The sequence below is a fragment of the Periplaneta americana genome, chromosome 1 (genome assembly GCF_040183065.1).
Source record: "Periplaneta americana isolate PAMFEO1 chromosome 1, P.americana_PAMFEO1_priV1, whole genome shotgun sequence".
Taxonomy (NCBI): Eukaryota; Metazoa; Arthropoda; class Insecta; order Blattodea; family Blattidae; genus Periplaneta; species Periplaneta americana.
In genome coordinates, this window is record NC_091117.1 from 124,958,318 (window position 1) to 124,973,906 (window position 15,589).

Here is a 15,589-nt window from a genome sequence, read left to right on the forward strand (position 1 = left end):
GAAATCTTGCCTCGTCATAGGCTTTCCTAATGCCATTCATCGATTGGTTCATGGCCATGAGCATTACAGAAAGAAGTTGCTTGGTAATTTCCATCTAATGTCACCAAGTCCCATACGTTACCTTGTGTCATTTTTTTTAATGAATCGTTACAGAATGAAAAAGAAAGTAAAGTAAAATTGAGAATTTTTACTTAACTGTGTTAAAGTGATGAAAGGCTATTGGATTTACGAAGAGGAAGATATATTTTACATAATGGTGGCACTTAATTAATTTTTGACACAATGCTAAAAAAAAAAAAAAAAAAAACCGTTTTATTACTTACTATGTGAAATGTATAATGAAAAAGTGTATCTCTTTCATATCGCATCGATTTTTTAAATTGTCAGTCTCAATCCATTTTACCATCACATGAACATAAACAAACAGGTAACTGAAAGATAGATGAAATATTATGTCAAATCTCATGTTGATTACGAAACTAACATTTGAACACTAAATGTAAGGTTGTTAGGGACTCGTCTTTGCTGCTCATCGAGTTTGGAAATTACTGTTTTTCATCCAGTCTGGGTCTCAACATTGTTTTTCATTAGTATGAGTATATTAGTTGATATTCTCCATAGTAATTAAATCTATTTTAAAGCAATCCTAGATACCAACAGATGTGAGATTCGAGATGGTCTGGAAAATAGATCATATCAAATGATTTATCTCTTTTTATGGAATGATTACTATCACTTAAATACTGACGAATGTGCTATAGAGATATTTCACAGTGACTAACGTAACAATCGTATATAAATTGTGGATATGTACACGAAACATAATAAATGCTGGTATTTTTATATTAGTACCATATTATTGAGTACATAAAGCTCTATTGATGGAATTAAAAAGGACGTTTTAAATGTCAACTCTATTTATACAATACTCATTTTAGGTAGTGTGACAAACGTAACATTTTTATTACCCTCTGAAAATAGAAACATAAACTAAACAATTTTTCTGTGATTTGGTTGTTTAGAAAATGAAACTATAAATTGTATAATTAATAATGTGTTTTAGATAAGCTTCGTTGAAAATTTCATATTTCAATTATGAATAGATCACCCAGTATATGAATATATGTCAATACATGTGTGTGACTAACGTAACAGAAAGTAACATTCACAAAAGTTACGTAATATGCATTTATTGAACAAGTTTTACTACTGGATAAGAAGAATAACATTACATATTCCATCTAAGGTTTCATATCTACAATTGTCAATTAATAGATAATACTTAATATCCATATGGAAACAAACACTCCTAAGGCCAGAATCTTACAACAGTTTCACATTTGTTGCAACTGCCTCCTTATCTCCTGTATTCCTGTAGAGGTTACTGTAAAGATGTCCTACTTTCACTACAATATGGGTCCACACCTGTGGAGTAACGGTTAGTGTATCTGGCCGCGAAACCAGGTGGCCCAGGTTCGATTCCCAGTCGGGGTAAGTTACCTGGTTGAGGTTTTTCCAGTGTTTTCTCTTAATTCAATATGAGCAAATGCTGGGTAACTTCAGTGCTGGACTCTGGACTCATTTCACCGGCATTATCACCTTCATTTCATTCAGATGCTAAATAACCTAAGATATTTATAAAGCGTCATAAAATAACCTATTAAAATAAAATAAAACTACACTGTGGCATGCCTTTATACCGTGTATGTGCTTAACTTGAGCAAATATGTTTTCAAGTTTATTCTCATCATCTCCCATATTAGATATGGGTATACACAAGCAGTTAACTTTATAATTGTGTTGATAAAAGCTTGTACCAATTTTTTAGTCTCTTCTGATATGGAGTCCAGCAGTTCACTCTCTTAATTTTTGTTTGTTCCTCATTTTCGACACAACACGGTTTTTCATGACAACTTTTTTCTTGCATGGACTTGCTGGAAGTGAAGTGTGAACTCCTCTTACAGTTTTCCCAAATGTTTGTGGTGATTTGTATGGGAAATTAAGAGCTATGGACATGTGCTTTTTAATTAACTTTTTTTTCTTTTTCATATTACGAATACAGATTTTTCCTACTTCTGCTTCCTTCTTCTTGAACTCATTATTTCTTCCTCTTTCTCTGTATTATCTCATATCTTCCTTCGCTTTTTGCCTTTCTTCGGCTATTTTATGTGCAGTCCTGAGTGCACGACTGTCTTGCTTTCTCCCCTTGGAAGTCTTTGCCATGCTCTAGAACCCACTATTAAAGTACCTAAGGACAGCAAGACTTTAGCAGGAAAAGAGTACGTCTGTTAGCATATAACTTTTCAATATGAGATGTGATGTTACGTTAGTCACAGTAATATTTAAAAACTGTTTTTAAATTTAAAATTAATTTATGGCTGGTGGCAGTCAGTATATGTAGTACTAAGAGAATGTAGCATTTTAGCTCAATAAATATTATAGGAATTGAAAAATATTTCATTTTTTGTGACTAATGTAACCCAAGATTTAGTTTGTATTCAACATGTTACAAGTACTTACTGATTCAGAGTAGTATGCAAATACAACCATAAATTAGAACTAGAATACCTGTACTAATAGTAAACAGCATAATTATGCAGACACGATCAAGTCATATGATTTTTATTGTGCAGTTAGAAAGGTTATCAGTTATGGTGCAAAACGTACTCATAACTCACTCCACTCTCCCAGAGGAATGAAGCATCACAGAATGTTTCTTGACGCGGTATTATCAAATGAATGAAGTTCTAGTAACATATTTTATTATTAATACTGTTCAGTTGATGAGACTAGCACTTCAATGTTTTATATTTATGTCTGCTTTATCGTGAAATGTCCCTATCTGCAGAGAACTGAATGGACAGCAACGACCTACTATTCTATTCTGGTCTTCATTTTAAAAAACTACAGGAAACCAGCAATATAAATGCACTTTATTGGAATGCTAGGTATCAGTAACAAATGGTCTCATCCTCCAATGTTAACTGTTAGAAAAAGAAGATCATAATGCATGCACAAGTATATTTTTATGGAATGAACATCTGGGTTCTAATAATGTAATTATTGAACTTCATTCTCATTTATTGATTTTGATGTAGTCTAAATACTGTGTAAGCAATTGAATAGGAAAGGTTATATAGCATACAACAATCTAAATTACGTTGCTCTTCCCTGTTGTTTTGAGAGTCTGTTCCTTTTTTCATGTTTGTCAGATGGATACCGGTAGCTATTATCCTGTAAAACTGTTTGAAAATGATAATTGAAGAGTCCACTGCAAGACTGATGGATGTCACTTTTTTGTCGAAAATGAACCGAGACTGTCACTGCATAGCTTAAGACATATAGAATGTACATAGAGAGTTACATGGCATTAACACTGATAGTGCGTCTGGCCGCGAAACCAGGTGGCCCGGATTCGAATCCCGGTCGGGACAAGTTACCTGGTTGAGATTTTTTCCGGGGTTTTCCCTCAACCCAATACGAGCAAATGCTGGGTAACTTTCGGTGCTGGACCCCGGACTCATTTCACCGGCATTATCACCTTCATTTCATTCAGACGCTAAATAACCTAGATGTTGATACAGCATCGTAAAATAACCCATAAAAAAAACACTGATAGTCATTGTCCAGTAATGATCGGAAAATCACAGTTAAGCTTTGAGTGCTAAGCATTTCAAACTTTCAATCGCTTCTCCTGCAAAATGTATTCCAAATGACATCCATCATTCTTGCAGTGGACTCTTCAATTTGGAAATGAGAAATAAATAATGTTATGATAAGCGTCATGTTTATTTATGAAATTTAACAAACATTCCGAAATGAATGGATGCACTAGTAGTTACCTAACTGTCTGGCATTATAATAACAAATATAACTTACATCTAGAAACTCATCAGATATATGGAAACACTATGTATTTTTTAGATTATTCTTTGTTTCCACACACATGCGCGTTTGTTTATATATATATATATATATATATATATATATATATATATATATATATATATATATACGGAAGTTGCCACTGAGTTAGCTATGTGGTAGCGTGTCTGCCTCCAGACTAGCCAGCCCGGGTTCGATTTCTGGCGGGGTTAAATTTTCATGTAAAATTTCTATTTCGGGACTAGGAGAGATGGCAGTGCACAACTTCTAATCACTAAATTGTGCACCAATATGCCTGGGTTAAATCCAAAATCTCTCCGCACTGCATTTGAAGAGAAAGCATATGTTACTGTTGATAGTGATTCATTCGTCAGATGGGAATGTTAAACCTGGCGGCCCCCTTGGTACTATTCGATAGGAGTAGACTATATACTGGCACCAGGTTTCCTCTTCTCCCTTCCTCACCATTATTATCCTCACCTATTTCCTACATTACACTTACACATACACTCACTCTAGTACACGACGTAACTCTTCACAGATACAAATCATACATAATGTGGCCCGCCGAAATGGTGTGCAACTTGAGTGGTAGAGCGTTGGTACGTTAAACCAAAGGTCCCGGGTTCGATACCCGGCTCCGCAACAATTTTTCCCTCGAAATTATTCAAATTATTCAACTTGAAAATGGGTCACAGTCCTGCCATCTATCCGCAGTATGTGGAACCCGAATCACGCAAGTGAAGTGAGTAGACATTAGACATACACACACAAACATATATACGAAAATTCTAGACTAATTTTAATGAAGTTTGTATTTAATATTTTTATGTAACCTGAAGTATCTGGTAATTTTTGATTAGAATTGGTTTAGCAGATGGCATCTTGTACACAAAACCAAATGATTACCATTTAACAAAATACAGCTTACATAAATTTCGTTAAATTTCATTCACATAACATGAAATAAAAATTAAATTCCTTGTTAAATGGCATTAGAAACCTACAGAATAACTTGGCATAGAACTGTGATTACATAAATAATTTTTATTGTTTTAAGATATATTCCAGATCGTGATTTTGATCCAAATATTATCAAAAACGTGTCGACTGCTTGTGAAGGATTGTGCAGATGGGTGAGAGCTATGGAAGTCTATGACCGTGTCATTAAGATTGTTGCTCCAAAGAAAGCAAATCTTGCAGAAGCAGAGGCAGAACTTGCTGTTCAGATGGACAAACTTAATGAGAAGAGAGCTCAGCTGCAAGAGGTGATTATCCTTCAGTAGAATTAAATATTCTTATATATGTGTATTATATATATATATATATATATATATATATATATATATATTGTTATTGACTATTGTTTATGCACATGTAAAATTGCAGAGAATTTCTGCGACTGATGAGATAAGTGAATTGTTGCAGTAAGAATTTCGTTGTCATTGATATGATGACATGTGTTTAAATTGGTCGACAATAACATTACACACATTTATTTTGTGTTACATATCAAAGCATTTGAAATAACCATAACATTTACAAGAGAGTATTCATCATTTATGCTGAGTCAAACTTCTATTTGTGTGTAAAATTGAATGGAGATTTCAAATATGTAAAATTTAATATAGGATGCCATTTAAAAAAGTGTTATTTTTTTGCCACACTCTGTACATGAATCAATACTTTTGTAAGACCACAGCCATAAGTTTCAGTTAGATATCTCCAACAACTTTTGTTTTTGGTATATTTTCATAAAATGAATATATAAAGAGTTATTAGCAATATTCCATACTTAATTAACACACTGTATATACAAGGTGGGGCAATGTTCATTTACCATTTTGAGACTTGTAATGCTTTTTTCTAGTTTTCATGAACTGAACATTGATACATAAGAGACACATTGCCATTTATCATGATATCAATAAAACAATCTTTTTTTTTTTTTTTTTAAATTACGCCTTTCAAATGCTCCACATCTCTTTTCATGCATTCACGCAGCTGTGAAACAACGTTTTCCATGACACGTATATGCATGGGTGCTGGTATGGCATGGATTTCATTCTTAATCCTTTGCTTCAATGTGTCCAAATCATCTGGTCATGTGGCAAAGACTTTGTGTTTCAAATATTCCCAAAGGAAAAAATCACAAACTGAATGATCTGGGGATCAAGGTGACCACGAAATGTCTCCAAAGCGTGAAATTAACCTGTCTTCAGAGACTATCCTTAGGGTTTCCATAGAATGGCATGCAGTGTGCGCATTTGCTCTGTCTTGCTGAAAATAAACAGATGCTAGGTCAACATTGACCTTAAAACATTTTGAACTTAAAAAAAATAGGGACCAATAATCCCAAATGCAGAAAATCCGCACCAAACCGTTACCTTTTGAGTGTGGAGAGGTTTCTAATGAAGCTCAAGAGGATTCACATCACTCCAGTGTGCCATATCCTATTTGTTGACTTTGCCACACAACTGAAAATGTGTTTCATCGAACATTATCATTCGTCGAATGAGATCTGACTGCTGTGTTATTAATTCAATAATTTGCTCATGAATGTCCTCCTTACAACACAATCCTGGTCTGAAAGTTGATACATAATCTGAAGCTTGTATGGGTGAAAATTCAGATCTTTGTGTAAAATCCGACCCAATGACCTTCTTGAGATTTGAAGTGTTTGTGCATGTCTGCATGCTGATCGTTTGGGACTTTGTTAAAAATCAATCTTTATGCGATCAATATTTTCTGTGCCCGTACAGTCTTTGGTTTCCCTCCGTGATTTTTATCTTCTGTAGACACTGTAGTTCGAAACTTTTGTACCCAGTTGTTTATAATGTGCCAGTCTGGAAAATGCTCATGCCTTCCAGTGTTAAAATGTCTAAATATTCACTGCGTCAGTACTGCAGAATCACCTTATTTTTTTTTCTTTTTTTTTTAAGTCTTACAGCAAAAGCACAATGTGCGGCTGACCAGCGCTCCATTTTGTTTACTGAAGGACATTGTTTGTGGATGTTGCCTTGCACCAAACATTGTAATAATTTCATGGCCATCTAAGTTATGGATTGATGAAAACGGTACATGCAATAAGGAAATATTAACAAAAGAAAAAAAAAAATAATAATAATACCCTTTGCTTGAGATTCTGGCTGATATGTACATCTATTATCAGGCAGTACGTCTCACTTGAGGTATGTGTCAGAGTAAAAACAATTGTTTGTATGCATCTGAAGTCTGATTATTGTAATATGTAGCTCATCGGCGATGTATGCAATGGAGGGGGAAAGGAACTGGCCACCCTATCTCCATTATCTCCTGGCCTAGTTGCCTCATAAGTGGTGCTATTTTGGTAGCACCTGTGAGGTTCAGACATGTCTTCGGGCAATTGACTGAACAATAAACAACAATAATAATTTATTTAGTCGTATACACATAAAAAATTTAATTTTTGAAAATTATATTTTATTTAACGATGCTCACAACTGCTGAGGTTATATCAGCATCACCGGTGTGCCAGAATTTTGTCCTGCAGGAGTTCTTTTACATGTCACTAAATATCTACCTAGGCTAGAATCAAACCTGCAACCTCGAGCACAGAAAGCCAGCACTATACCACCTGCGCCACCCAGGTCGACTACACATAAAATCTTTCCTTTAAAAATGAAAAGGGAAGCAATGTTTCCATTACACCCATAGGCGCTATGCCCCTGAAAAATTTGATTCCTAATTCTCCAAGAAAAACAACAGTGACTATCTTCAGAGTAGTAATTGAACATAACTATCAGTGTATGTCTTCAAAATTGGAATCTACAGTATACATCACCAAAATGTGTTCTCTGAAAAAAGAAAAGTCAACTATGAACTTGCAGTGCATACTAAACTGCAAAGCTATCATCATTTCAGATAAAAATGTTAACATCACAGACGTTTATTGTTACTATACTGGTACCATATTAGAAAACAAGTGGAGAAAATCCAATGTTCTGAGCATTTCATTAATTAATTTGTTCATACATTTAAAGTGACTAGTCAGCTAGTTGTCGATAACTCGCTTTCGTAAGACATTACATATAGATGCCATATCGTGATTCTGCATAAGAAAAGTTGAATAAAAATTCTAGGTGACAGATAAGCTTCAAGCCCTTAATGATGAATTTGCTGCTATGACCAAGAAAAAGAAGGAATTGGAGGATGCTATTGATGTCTGCTCTCAAAAACTAGACCGTGCTGAGAAATTAATAGGTAGGTATAATAAATACTTGAAACTTTTTAATTAACGTAGAACATATAAATTAACTGCAAAATATTTACATTGTTATATTCTATAACCTTATCCTGACAGGTGGATTGGGAGGTGAAAAGACTCGTTGGAGTGAAACTGCAAAATTGTTGCATGGAACACTTCACAATGTGATAGGAGATGTACTATTGGCTGCTGGAGCTATAGCCTATCTCGGACCTTTCACTGTGGATTACAGACAGGTATGGTGTATGAAAGTGATGAAAGATCTCTTCAAACATATTATGTAATAAGTGGATATACACAATGTCTGTCATCCCTCTAATTGAACCTGCAACAACTTCTACATAGGACAGACAATCAGATCATTTCAAACACGTTACAGAGAACACATCACAGCCATAACAAAATTACAAAACACATCCACATATGCAAAACACGTCACAAATGCTAACCACACCTACAGAGACATCAACACAGACATGGAAATTCTACACATCCAACCAAAAAGCCAGAAACTAAACACACTAGAAAAATACGAAATATACAGACACAAAAACACATCCAAATGAAATTCTCAACACACAACTCAATTTCAGAACACGCACACTCTTTGACTCCACATTACACTACACAAACACACCCCACAGGAAACAAAACAAAAGGTGCCAAGACCAGCAACAACCAGTTCTGAAGAAGGCCCATAACAGGCCGAAACATGTTAACCAGGTACGATAGAATTTAACATGAGAAAGACATATAATACATATTCCGAACTAAAATTTTCTCTTCACTCAGGAGTTAATTTACATTGTACAGAATGGTCCGATCCATTTTGATGGAACAACTGAAATCATTTAATGGCTGTCACATACATATGCCTATATTAATTGTCATTCCTTACTGTCTTCCGTTCATTTCAGTACAAGCAAATTCTGTTTCAATGTACTGTTAGCTTTACGAAGTTTCTTTGAAAACATTTTGCAGTATACTGTATTTGTTGTAATGACCTTATCTGCAGTATAGATTAAATGCTTCAGTTTAGTAATATTATTAATTTTTATTTATACACCCAACATAGTATGAAGTCCCAAACAAAGAAATGTAGGAATGTTAAACTAGAAGAATGGTAGTTCTCAATCTTGGATCAATTCAGCTTATCTATTTGGAAAGATTTGATGTAAGTATTTCTTCACAGCAATTTTATTTTAAACATGCTTCTGAATTGATCTGAAACGCATTGGTAATATAATTTTTAAATGGAATTTTTTAAGACTTTTGAATCCCCTAGTATTTTCACTGATTATATACACAGTCAAGAAATGCTCGACTAGTTATATTCAAATATTTTCCGCATAAATGTGTATAAAAAAATAAGTATGATAGCCTACTTTAAACAGATAAGAAAAATTGAGACACTAGGTTACAGTTTCAATACCAATACGTAACTTTCATATATAGAATCTTATGTGGATTTTTCTGAAGCATTTTTCCTTTCAACACTATTGTATAAATGTCAATTGTACGTACTTGAGTGGTAATTAACACTAGTCATACTGAAACTCTTCTGTTATGTGAAGTCTCATCCTGTGTGAATATTCTATTTCTGAGAAGGAGCTTACTATAAAAGGATAATATTATCCCAATAACAAAAGTGATGAGGTTGAAAAATAGCCAGTACATTTTCTTTGGTACTGGTACCGGTATCCCATTATTCAGGAATAAGGCTCTTTCACTTTATTTAAGTCTATAGCTCTATTTGCTAAACATTTTTAACAATCTAATACTCTTGATTTAGTTTCAAATACAAACTTCTTACGTAATATTAAATACGATAATCACTCGAGAATTGTTTGGTAACATTAGTTCTCATGGAAATACAGGGTTTCCCTTAAAGAATGCGAATTTTTAAATATTTATAGATTAGAGTCCCTTCAGACTTTTAGAAGTCCTGCTAACACACTACTGCTTGTGAATAATGTATTTAAATGGAGGCATTCAGACACAGCCAGGACCACAAAATCAGTCGTGCTGCAGATGCTCTGAGTGGTTGGCTTTGCCGCATCTGGTGGCAACTAAAAGTGGCGCTTCTCGTCCCGATACATAGAATTAAATAGTAGGTTTGAGATGAGGACACAGCCAGGCCACTATTTTACTGGTGCATGAGTAGCACGTTAGTGGCATCTTCGTGGTGCTGCTAACGGGTGACTGTTGGGCCACCAATTCCCTACATCTACACCATCATGACAGTATACAGGCTGTGTTACGACAGAATAATATAGAATGACGATAATAATAATAATAATAATAATAATAATAATAATAGTAATAAATAATAATATAACCATAGACTAGACAACTAAATATCTTGAATAGTGCGAATTACGGATATATTATTTATGTAGTAAAATATCCTTTATTTCACGTTAAAATAAAATAACGTATCTAAAATAATGTAAATAAATTAACAAAGAGATAAAAAAAAATTAGTTGATCTCAGGTTCGAACCTGAGTTCAATTACACCACGGCCTTTGACTTAACCATTACGCTACGAACACCTATTGTAGTATAGTCTATTGGTTTAATTACGTGCTATGAATGTTTTCATGTTTGCTGCTTATTATATTTAATTTTGAATTCTTAAATATTAGACAAATGACCTGAGTCCTGTCCGGGCATCAAATTAAATAAATAATTCTTAAATATTAAACAAAAATATGTTTTATGCCTTATTGCCCCTCATTTGCGTTATTTTAAATCAATATTTTTTATCGCTCTGATGTAAATCACCAGACAAGGTATGGAATAGTCCTCGATTCAGTCTTACCAAAACTAATGGATGAACCCAAACTCTTCTTCCATTTTTACTTCTATTCTTTCTCCATCCGAGCAAAGTTGCCAAAAGTATATCTCCTACGTCACTGGAAGACTGTACAATTCTCTACAAACATTTAGTGTATTAAGCAGTGTCACTAACGCGCGTTTGCAGCGCCACTATCGCGCCACTAAAGTGGCCTTGTCTGAAGGGAGTCTTAAAGAGGAAAAAGTGTCTGTATCGAGACCAAAAGAAGAGTGAAAAAAATACGAGGCGGTGGATGGTCATTCATTGAGATATTCTAATCCATTGTACAAGGACATTACTTCATGCCATGTTTTTTAATAGGTTATTTCACGACGCTGTATCAACATCTCAGGTTATTTAGCATCTGAATGAAATGAAGATCATAATGCCAGTGAAATAAGTCTGGTGTCCAGCACCGATAGTTACTCAGCACTTGCTCATATTGGGTTGAGGAAAAATCTCGGAAAAAACCTCAACCAGGAAACTTGCCCCAACCGGGAATTCCTGCCATGTTCTGCGTTTGTTTGTTTGTTTCTGCTGTTTTAGGTCTTGTACTGGAAAGTTGAAAATAGAATGTGCATTAATCAGTAATGTGACTCTAATAATATTTTAAATATGGGTATATATATACTGTACTTAAGAACAGTGACTGGGTGTGTAGCTTCTGGGTGCCAAATAGATCTGAGCAGGGTTATGATGTTTAGAAATTATTTCCAAGTGATCCTAAATTTCGAGCAGAATGGATTACTGAAATGAAAAGAACGAACTGAAAACCAACTTCAAAATAATGTTTATGTGAAGTAAGTGGGCCTATACTAGTTTATTATACTGTAATTATCACATCCAATGATAAGGAACTGTAGTCATGCACATGTATTTTAACTTGCAATTGATTCTTTGTACTTAATTATTTGCTTTCAGGTATAATTTTATTAAGATCAGGTGGAACATACTGAACGTGTCCCTGTTTTTTTTTTTTTTTTTTTGCCTGAAGTGAAGAAAAGAGAAAACCCTCACAGCTCAAGTTCTACAAGTGCAAAACATCTCCATTAATAAATTATCAGTAGAGAATTTGTTGAATTATGCAAAGAAAGAAACATTCCAACCCATCACTGGCAGTCTTTCACTGCAAACCCAGCATTCTCAAATCTTCCCTATTTTCCGCCTTCCTCTTAGTCTCCACAAAGATCCATGTGTCTTAATGTTGTCTATCATCTGATACCATACTTATTCCTCCTTGAATTTTTTTCCCGTTCACCATTTTTTCCAGTGCATCCTTCAGTAGATAATGTCTTCTTAGCCAGTAACCCAGCCAATTTATTTTACTTTTCCTGATCAGTTTCAGCATTATTTTGTCTTCACTCACTCTTTCTAGCACAACTTCATTTCTTATTCTGTCTGTCCATTTCAAATGCTCCATTCTTCTTCATATCCACATTTCAAATGTTTCTAGTCGTTTCTTTTCACTTCGTCGTAATCTCTATGTTTTTGCCTCATAAAATGTCACACTCCACACTTCACTAGTTTCTTCCTTAGTTCTCTTTCCAGAGATCCGCAGTATATGCCCCTTTTTCTATTAAAAGCAAAGACGTTGTAGTGATATATATGTAGACACACAATTGGTGCTGGTGTCGTGTACAAATTTGAAACCTCTCGCGCAGCTTTGCGTGATGCCATGTTTGGGGAGCACATATGGTTGTTTCTTTAAAGCATTCGGAATTCAGAAAATACCATTGGGTATATAGCAGTTTTCTTAGTGGACATCCCCTTTCACTGCAATATAGCTAAACTTATTTATGTATTTTCTCACGTATATCTAAATACTGTAACTAAACATTGCTTTAAATATAAACATCTTATATTGTTCATACATAGATTTATTAGTTTATTTATATTTCCTAAGACCGAACACATGGAATATTTTTACTTACATTATTTTATATACGTTAGAAAATACGTAAATAATTTATTTAAATTATATTACAAAGAGAGGGATATTCGCTAAACAAAATGCCTATATACCGGTACCCAATGGTATTTTCCAAACACCTGACGCACTGCATTAATAATCCTCAGTCTTTCGAGAATCAGAGGTGATATGACTCTTTACAACTTTCAATTGCAGACATTTATTGCAATTCCCTCATTCTTACATCATTCTTAATGACAGAATATTGTGAAAATGTGATTGTATGCATTGCTGGCTTAATTGTTAAATCATTAAGAAAATATGGTGTAATAAATCTAAAGACTCAGTTTATGGTACATACCGGTACCAGCACTAAACAAAATCTCTCTCTCTCTTTTTTTTTTTTTTTTAATGAAAGAATAATGAGAGTCTTGTCATGCCATCATCTCAGATTATAGAAATACGCTGCTTCAGTGAAAGAGCGATTATACAGATGTTGATAGACAATTATGGCATATTACCACCCAAAGGTCTCTCTTACATCATATGAAAACAATGTGGTCTAACAGTAGAACACTTGTACAATCTTTCTACAACTATATGAACATATTTTAGAAAATGGATCATAGATTCCTCCCGAGAATCATATTTTAAACTTGTTAAACTGACCATAGAAGTACATAAAGAGCTACTGGCGTAGCTCAATCGACTAAGGCCTGCCCATCCGGAATTGCGCTCGAGCACGGGTTCGATTCCCGCTTGGGCTGATTACCTGGTTGGATTTTTCCGATATCCCCAACCGTAAGGCGAATGTCAGGTAATCTATAGCAAATCCTTGGCCTCGTCTCGCCAAATACCATCTCGCTATCATCAATACCATCTATGCTAAATAATCTAATAGGTGATACAGCGTCGTTAAATAACCAATTGAAAGAAAGTACTGTACTACATAAAGAGCAGATGTTAGCACACAATTTAAAGTTACCAGTACAACATGACTTTACATAAACAAGTTGTAAGGCAACATTTAACGGAGTCAATAATAATAATAATAACAATAATAATAATAATGAATCAATAGGCAAGACGTTCTGTACACTAGGCCTGAGTTCCATTACAGTATATGACTAATTCATGCATGTAACGTTTATTTCATACTACAGTTGTCATACTAACTAAAGCATGGTAGCCCTACTTATCTCTCAAACTAAAACATTAGGTATGTGTTTTTATTTTACAGGTGTATATTATGTGATATGGAAGCAGATAAATAATAATTGTTCGTTTCTCGTCCACATCAAAGCGAAAATGTGTTTACAATATAGGCCTAATGTAATGTCTTACACAGGCAGTGTTTTGTTAATAATAGTTAATACTAATAATTTTCTTTTCATCTGAACTATTACTACAATATGCATTTGTATTTATGACGCTCTATATGTTGTCAAGTAACTATACAACATCTTTGGTTACAATATCAAATTGTTACAGTTTTCTTTCGTTTCATGTCAAACTAACGGTAACTAAGCTAGATTATGTCCATAATGTGGTCGCATTAAATGTTAATAGAATTTTTTTTTTCATTTATCCATTCAGATTGATTTATAAGAGACATCAAACATATATATTAAATATTCAACATTGCATAGTACAGCTGTCTCCTAGCCAATGCTTCTCCCAAAGCATGGAGACGGATGCAAGCTTCAATTTGTCCCTACTCTAAACTTCTGCGCAGCCTTGGCTGTAGGGGCTCGATTAAAAGCTTCCTTTGCCATTGCTATCCTCCTTTTGACTTCCTGACAGTGGCTCATGCTACTACTTACAGTATACTCCAGGTATTTTAAGATGTCCACTTGTTCTACTGTCTCATTTCGAATTCGCACATTTAGACCGAGATGTTGATGGAATGATAATACCGGTATTAAAATGGATTTGAAAGAGTTGGGATATGATGCTAGAGACTGGATTAATCTTGCTGAGGATAGGGACCAATGGCAGGTTTATGTGGGGGGTGGCAATTAAGCTGCAGGTTCTCTGAAAGCCATTTAAGTAAGTAAGTTTTGTCTACATTAATGTGCAATTTGTTTATTGTGTAATTTAACTTATTAGTTCCTTTAGTATGAAATAATAACTGTTGCAAACATGGGGACGATTTTCATGACATCTCCACTCTTCTATGTACAGACACTCTAGAGGAAACTGTAATAGTGCACTATCCAGTGGCGAAACCACTATCAATAATTCAAACAGCTTAAGTGGCTTACATTGTAGACCTACATGCGCATCCTGATGTTAGATTGGTAACAATTCAGTATTATTTTCCCAGTCATCATGGCTTCTGTGTAATTAAAAAACTATATTTATTATGGTATGCAGCATTTGAATATGTTATTAAGGTACATCGTGAATTTAACCCTATGTATGTAGCTGTGACACCAAGAGTCAAGACATAGTATGATACATTAGGAAATCCACATGGAGGCAGAAGAAGTCATTGATCTCATTCAGAAGAATTCTAGCACTCCAAGAAAATCTGTCACCCTTGCAAATGCTAGAGTAGGCATCTTAAAATCATCTGTTCACAGAGGTCTTCAGAAAAAGCTATCTTTAAAACCATACAAATTGCAGATATTTCAGAAACTATTTAACATAAATATATGGTTAATATTTCAATTTTTAGGGATAATATAATTATAAACTCAAAGAACATTA

At 34.3% G+C, this 15,589-nt stretch overlaps 1 protein-coding gene across 1 annotated transcript in view; it reads left to right on the plus strand.

Moving 5' to 3' along the window:
• The window catches only part of Dnah3 (dynein heavy chain 3, axonemal), a 367,976-nt gene that overhangs the window by 246,909 nt on the left and 105,478 nt on the right, over nt 1–15,589 (plus strand). Inside the window, exons 48-50 of the mRNA XM_069827040.1 lie at nt 4,946–5,153; nt 8,007–8,127; nt 8,228–8,367. Coding sequence (XP_069683141.1) covers nt 4,946–5,153; nt 8,007–8,127; nt 8,228–8,367 — 469 coding nt within the window. The remainder of the gene's footprint in view (nt 1–4,945; nt 5,154–8,006; nt 8,128–8,227; nt 8,368–15,589) is intronic.